Source organism: Magallana gigas, chromosome 10 (assembly GCF_963853765.1).
Source record: "Magallana gigas chromosome 10, xbMagGiga1.1, whole genome shotgun sequence".
In the NCBI taxonomy this organism is placed as follows: Eukaryota; Metazoa; Mollusca; class Bivalvia; order Ostreida; family Ostreidae; genus Magallana; species Magallana gigas.
This window is the reverse complement of record NC_088862.1, coordinates 27,162,306-27,170,206: the sequence shown is the minus strand read 5'-3', so window position 1 is coordinate 27,170,206 and position 7,901 is coordinate 27,162,306. Positions and strand designations below refer to the sequence as shown.

General features: G+C 37.9%; 1 protein-coding gene across 1 annotated transcript; it reads right to left on the bottom strand.

The window, feature by feature from the left end:
- Positions 1–3,321: 3,321 nt before the first annotated feature.
- On the bottom strand, positions 3,322–4,284 carry LOC136272007 (uncharacterized). The gene has a single exon (XM_066072668.1). It carries the CDS (start codon positions 4,282–4,284, stop codon positions 3,322–3,324), a length of 963 nt encoding a protein of 320 aa, XP_065928740.1.
- Between the last annotated feature and the right edge of the window lie 3,617 nt (positions 4,285–7,901).

Genomic DNA, 7,901 nt, shown 5'->3' with positions numbered 1-7,901 from the left:
TAGTCAAAGTTATAGGATACGGTAAATATAAAGTCCAATCACCAGTGTTCGATTATATAATTACATGTAACAAGGGCTATTTTGTTACACACCTCCACCACATCGGGAAAAAGTTGCTCAATACACTGCAACTTTTTAAGCACAGTCTCGATACACAAAAGAGTCTCTTTACACAAAAGAGTCTCTTTACACAGAAAAGTCTGTAAAGAGTTCAGCGTCCGGTATTATCGGAGAATTCATCGAATAGCGTATGACACTTCCGGAATCATCGGAAACGAAACACAGGTCTGGTGTAGGTTCGTCGTAGTCGGTGTCATCGGTAACATCGTCGAAGTGATACTAGAAAGTGGATACTTCTAGAATCATCGGTATTTCCTCGGCTCTGGTTGTGATTATACACAATATACACAAAAAGTAGAAGGTAATTCATCCTTCCGTCATCGTCGGAATGTTTAACATATTCCATTTCCCTCATCTGCTTCACTATACATGATTGTAGTTTGCTGTGACAAGTATTTAAAAGTTATTGGCTATGGGTAAGGTAGCACATACCCACGGAAAGTTCTTTAGGAAAGTCCAGGTCATTGATACAAGTCCAGATCAGGTCAAATAAAAATAAGGCCGTTGATTTACATGAGACGTGCCCAATACATCCCATGTCCGGTAAACCGGAGATGTCCTAATTTGCCTTAGTCAGTAATAGATGTCGGAGCTGACCCAATTAAAGATGAGGCCCGGCTTGTAATCAGTTCAAATCTTGGTAGGTTTGGATAGATAGGCCCGTGTTCAGCAGTCATCCTGAGCGTCTCTGGAGATTGTTGAGGTAGCAAGGTCGCAGTAGGTTCAGTCTCTGCAGGCGGTGCAGTGGATACTGTAGGAATGTCACCACCTTGGGTCTTGACCGCTGCATACGTCGGCAGTACAGACATCTTATATTCCCCACTATCCCCCTTTGCATTCCAGAGCCCAATTATTCTACTCTTGATTCGTTTACGACATTTAATACCAATTAAACATACGACAATGAGTAAGATACCCAAAATCCCTATGAAAGGAAAAGACCAATGGGGTAAGTAAAACTTTTCTTCAGGTGGAAAATACATGTACTTTAGCTCATTTTGCAAATCATCCATTTCAATGTGTATAATTTTGTTTAATTTAAAAGGATAAGTAGAATAGGTAAAGTTTGGTAGGTTCGGTGAAATTTCTCCCAAATATTTTTGGTGTTGAGGGTGTGTACAAATGTAATATTAAGGTGGTTTTCAGGGAATTTGACAGTCGTCTCTCGGCGAAAATATGGGGATAGGGTTATTTGACCGTGTACAGCTCGACATGACATCGGTAAACGCAGCACGCCAACCGGAGGCTTTACAGAACGAATCGTGGTCTCTGTACCGCGTTCACTTGTCGGGCAGACTTGAGAAAATTTCAACTCTTGGACTGTCGACACAGCCCACTGACCATCGCTAATATACTGCGCCAGCGGCAAATTACTCACATGAACTACTTTTTCACAAAACGTTTTTATTGCATTCGCCTTTTCCATAAAGAGGGCTACTAAGCAGGTTTTACTCAAATGCACGGGATAAAGCGGACTCTTAATAGTACAAAAATCTTTGACAACATTGGTACACTTATCCAATTCGTGTGAAGTTAATAGGACATACTGGGTTCGGTCTGAATTGATTGCTAGCATTTCATTTTCAAGCGCGTATCTTGCAACAAAATTCTTATCATTGGAGTTAGGAGAAAGCGGTTGTTCCGCAGCGGGAACGGAAGAAGTGGTAACTATTGGAACAGGTAAATTGTCAACTTGGTATACTTCAAACGTAGAATATGTGTCTAAAAGAGGGATGTGAACAATAAGAAATAACTGCTGGGCTTAAACGTCCCATGGCCAGCATATTTAATTTTAAAAAAAAAAGAAAAAAAAAAAAGAAAGAAAACAAATATACTTTACTAACAATGCTTTAATCATGTAACTAGCTATTCCCACGCTTAAGTCAGTCATTATGACCTAAAGACGTAAATATCGTCCGGATTTTAAAATCCACGTGGAGAGGGCATATACGAGTTTACAAAAATTGATACAGTGCTTTCAAGAGACCCTTAGCCTTTATGCTTTTTGATTTGGGCCTCTTGACCTTGACCTCCCCAATTGACATGTCTTCGTCCGAATTTGACCTTATATCATCCCTCCTGAGTTGCTCGTCTGTGAGTGGTTCAACGTCATTATGCATAGTCTCATCGGTCTCAATGTCTTCGGGGTCAAGTGTCAACTGATCACTAAGTTCGTTTGGCCTATCAGCTAAACGTTCTTCCCTATGTCTTTTTCGTCTCTGTAGTTCGGCCAGTGGTATGTCATCCTCATTAGAGGAGTCCGTCTTTTCGTCTCGAAAATTGTCATTGAGAGTTCTGGCCCTTCGTCTTCGATTGTGGAGTCCATATGATCCTTAGGACGAAAATAAGGACGAAAATTAGAAGAATCAAGGACTCCGATCTCGTACGTCTTGTCGCTTACATCCGGTCCCGTCTCTGTGCAAATATCAGAGTTATCAGTCAGTAGTGAGTGATCTATCCGAGAGAGGAGGTCAGCACAAGAGTTTTCTGTACCCGCAATATATTCTACGGTACAGTCATACCCAGCCATACACATTGCCCACAGCTGGATTTTCTTGTTCTGCATGGGGGATTCCAAGACATACTTCAATGGTTTTATTTTAACTTTACCCGTGGTTCGTAGCAGGGAAGATATGCACAAATCATCATCCAATGGTACGATAGAATCATTAATTTTCAGTGAGGCCAGTCTGCAATTCGTACCTTTTTCTACAGAGGAGATGTGCACATCCTCCTCCAGGGGTACATACGCATTCTTAATTCTGAAAGATTTTAGGTCGAAATACAACCTAACACCATTACTAAGCAACCAATCACGCCCAAGGATAACATTTCTGGACATTGAGCGCGTTACATAAAAATCTTGTACAACACAATTTCCGCCAATTATAAAAGAAATTCTAGCCACTCCATCTATGTCTAGTGGGGAACCATCCACACCCATTAAATTTAACCTTTTTCTTTGTAGTTCCGGTTTGTATTTTAGTGAATCGTAAATTTTCCGTTTGATAAGACTCACCTCTGCTCCAGTATCCACCAGAGCCCTAAGTTTCTGGTTCTGAACTTTAATTAAACAAGATTTTGGACTACCAGCAAAATTAATGAAAGCTGATTTTAACTTCTTGGCTGGTGATTGATTACTTAGTTCTCCTACTCTTACCTTTCCTCCTCCGCCGCCGGCCTCATTGCGACGGAGGGTTTTTAGCTTAAACGGTTTTTCGGGGTGGGACGTTTTCGAGCTTCGGGCTGTCTTGTTCTTTCGGGGCAATTCCGAGCTATGTGACCTTCTCTTTTACAATTAAAGCATGCATTCTCAAATTGTTCAGTTCTGGGCCTTCTTCTATACCGCATGTGACCTATTTCCATAGGCAAAATAGTGCGAGGGGCAGGGAGGGGGTTTTGAGGATTTAAAGTAGGGGTAGGGTAAGGCGGATCAGGCGCGACAGGTCTGAGCCTGGGAAATACCACCTCTTTCGGATCTCGCGTCGGGACAAACTCTTTCCCTAACCTCATTTTAACCTCGGTATGAAAGTTCTGTATCGAAAGCGCGCTATCCGCGGCAGCCGTCAGCGTAGTCGGCTTCTGATGCATGATTTTGATTTTCATGTGATCGTCGGACATACCGTCAATGAATAATTGTACCAACTGGCGCTGTACCTCAGGAGGGTCAAGGCTGTCAAATGCATCGAGGGCCAGTCGAGAGAGTCGAGTGCTGTACACCTGGACATTTTCGTCAGGTTTTTGTTTAATTTTGAACAGGGATGCATATGCATGATGTTTGTCACTACATTCCCCAAATCTTAATATTAGTTGGTTTTTCACGTGTCCCCATCCCCTTTCTACATTTTGGTCATGCACGCGCTGTTCAATGTACAGGCCGATATAGTCACTTACATCCCCCCTGCTATGTCTTAGAGCAAGACGGACTTTTTCATCATCTGTCAAATGGGGATTTAAGACCAAAGCTTTGTTTATTGCATTTATCCAAGCCCGGAATTCCGACGGCTTCCCCGAAAAAGGAGGTGTATCAATTATGATTTCTTGCTTTTTAATGGCAATTTTAATTTGTTTGAGTTTCTCATTCACTGTCGTATTAAGTTCCGTAAACCCTTGCTGTATCGTACCAGCAACAATATTTGTGGCTTGTTCTAACCCTTCAGTCATGTTTACCAGACAATAAATACCCAAAAGAATAAGAGAATAAATAAGAATAAATAAAGAGTAGATTAGACTCGGACTTACAAAACAGGACAGTAAAGAATAATAAAATTGTCTTACCGTGACTGGTTAGATAGATCCAAAAATCCAAAGTCTTTTAAAGAAGGTACAAATCCTGGTCGCTGGCGCCAATCAGCCCGTATAACACTACCACGCGTATCTTACGTAAGTAGTGTACACGTTAAGTAAAAGTCTTAAGTGATCGTATCGTGGTTTTATTCGGCAAAAAGCAAACTAAATACACAGTCCCAATTCGGGGAAGTCAGAGAGAGATGTTGAGAGTTCGGAAGAGCGTCGGAATTAACCTAACTTGCGAGAAGTTGGTAGTTTTATACTATTTGGGGAAAACAACTATCAAAGTAATACAAGTGTTCATTGGGTGTTGAAAAGCCCCTTAAGAGGGCGCCACCACCTTGTTACTATGATGCTCCAAGATGGCGTCAAGCTGGTCAGTCAAGAACCCGCCCCTAATCAGTGTACTTAGGGTCAACCAAGGTCGCAACAGATATTTACTAGGGGGTGGGTCACTGTGTCGTGACCAATTACTGTCATCTACATGAACCGATCAAACGACTAATTGACTTCAATTAGCAGATTGATGTATGTAATTGTTTGGTTTACATCAAACTTTACCCCCTCAGGATATTTGTGTACTAATCGGGAACATAATGTCCAAATTGGAGACATACTGACCAGCAAGGATTTAATTACGGTCATTAAAGGATCATCACCTAAAAACAATACACCCCATAAATATGTAAACATGGTAGCTATTGGCTCTCTCTCTGACCTTCCTTTAAAGCAATAAAGTCTTTGATGGACACAGAATTATCGTGATTCAATTTACATGGAATATACATTAAATAAAGGTATTTACTTTACGAAAGCATTCTATACTGTTTCTGAAATAAAATGATAAGTCAATTCACAATAGTTCAAAGAATAATATGTAACGTCCAATCAGTATAGTCAAAGTTATAGGATACGGTAAATATAAAGTCCAATCACCAGTGTTCGATTATATAATTACATGTAACAAGGGCTATTTTGTTACAGTAGGATAAACTTCTGTCTTGGCTCTGTAGCATATTTGATGTCGATTTGGCAGACATTTTTTATAAGTTTGAATAGCTACCTCGTCATATCCGAAAAACTGCTGAATCAAATGATCTGGAGAGGAAAACGGATATACGTAGTTTATTCGGCAGCGTTGTGTTGCATTTTAGTTTTGTATTTATCGATGATGGCACCAAAAGATGAAGGTGGATTCAAATACGGGGATCACATCTGTAACCCTGTCACAATATATGGGGACAACTTTGTCGTTTATAACGCCATCTTTTTCGCATCGATCGTCGTCTCTCTCTCTTTCACTTTTGTATTTTACACGTTAGCGTTATGGACTGTTCGCAAGATGTATCGCAGAACAGACAACCAAAATCCAAGTTCTGTACACCAAAATGGCGTACTAAATCAGATGGCAATTCGGCAAAGAAATCGAATCATGAAATCAATGAAGCTGGTAACAATGGTCCTCTTGGTGCTTATTTAATCTCTGGGTCCATCTATGGGTTCTCCATCCACTTGTCACCAACTGATTTCTTCTTCTTGTTTGTTTTTCTAGCTTTGATTTTGCCGCTAATCCAATTATATATTGCATTCAAATTGAGGAATTCAAAAAAGAAATCCAAAAAATGTTTGGTCTGAGATGACTGTTAATTGAAAAGCATAGAAATATGAATCTTACAGTTTCATTACTTTAATAATCTTAAACAACTGATATGATTATTCCGATAAGAAAAAAACAAAATATAAAAAAACTCGTTTTGGCAGATATTGGGGTTTTTTTCTCGCACATTTATCCATTCTTGCGAAAGGGAGCAAGAACATGCATGGCTTTCAACCATATCAATCATATTATATATATGATGTATTTGATGAATGTGTTTTTCAGTTTGTTCATGTACTTTGTTTTCCAGTCAGGCAACTTTAGTTTACGGCTACATTATTTTTATAAGAAAAATGTTATATATAATTGTGTAAAATCATGTAATTAAGAATGCCATAAAATGTTTATGATGTTGAATGAAAAAAATAGTATACTGTATTGTCATTTTTTTTCGTAGGGGGTCAATGCTTGTAAGTGGCCAAAATTTTCCTGTTTTGTGAAGACGTAATTTCGTTGGTAGTCTAATCAGGATAATTTTAATAAATATCAAACAAGTTAATGTCTATAAGTCCGTGGACATGTAAATTCGTGGGCAAGAGTTATCCACGAAAGCCTCGAATATTGGTCCCCCACGAGCAATGATGACATTATAAATTTAAACAAAAGAGAAATATATCCTAAGTACCAAATTTGTTACTTGTTTATTGCATAATTTTCTGCCAGAAGCAAAAAATAAATCAAAGGTGGTCCCTTTAAGACTTCATTCTGGGCGAGAGTATTTACAAATATATAATCAATTTTTCGAATATTTCAAATCATTTACAGTGATAAGCAATTTAAAAATTGTTTGAGGGTTAAAAACTATAAAATCTCAGCCTACGTTGATTCTTCATTTATAAATCAAAGACAGAAATTTGACACTAGTTCATAAAAGTATTTGGTTGCTGAGTCGAAATAGTTACAGTCGATTTCAGATTGCACGGATCTTCTTTTACCAATATTTTTTTATGAAAACATAATTTTAAAAAAAAATCCATATTTTGACAATAATAGTCGATAACTCTTGCTGAAAAATAATTTTAAATATTTTGCATTTACGTCAAACACGTGGTTCTTACAATCCATAACGTTAATTACTAAACAAAAAAAACAAACCTCGACACTATCTAAAAAAATGTGCGATCATAAGACAAAACTGATTACAATGTATAGTAATACTCTACAAGATTTTTCTGGGTTTTTTTTTAAATCCATCATACCAAATACCACATTTGTAATACTCCAAATATGTAGCAAAACATGGTGTACTTTTTTCATTTAATAGTCTCTTCCATGAAACATTTACTGAATTGTATGGAGTACATTGTTCTTATAGTACCAAACTGGCCGTTTGATGTTTTTGGTGAATGTTCCTTTATTAAAATTTATAAGAGTTATGTGAAAGCAGATAATTATTATGACGTCACAATTACCTTGTGAAAGTTTAATCGGGTAACTTTTTATGGATTTTTAGTTGATGGGTATTCTTGTGTTAATCAATCTTACATTTCAAATTCTGATGATGTTTTTAATAATCACTCTTAAACAGGAGAAACTATGACTGAAACTGTACCTAGTTCTTTGTTTACTGCTTACTTAAACAATAAAATGCTTTCTTTGGTGATTCATTCGGAATATGAAGGTAGCGACATTGCAGAAAAAAATACATAGCGCGCGTTAGTTTGTTCTGCATTGATCGCTACCTTCATAACCCGAATGAATCATCAAAGAAAGCATTCTATTGTTTATATTATAGCACCTTTCTTTTAGCTTATTGATAAATTGATTATGAAAAGTACGTAAAATTCACTAAATTACTGGCAATGTACGCAAGTACGTTAGCTAAAAAAAATAG

Bases quoted from the DNA above. Each gene is read 5' to 3' on its own strand.
- LOC136272007 (XM_066072668.1), bottom strand. From the start codon at position 4,284: ATGACTGAAGGGTTAGAACAAGCCACAAATATTGTTGCTGGTACGATA.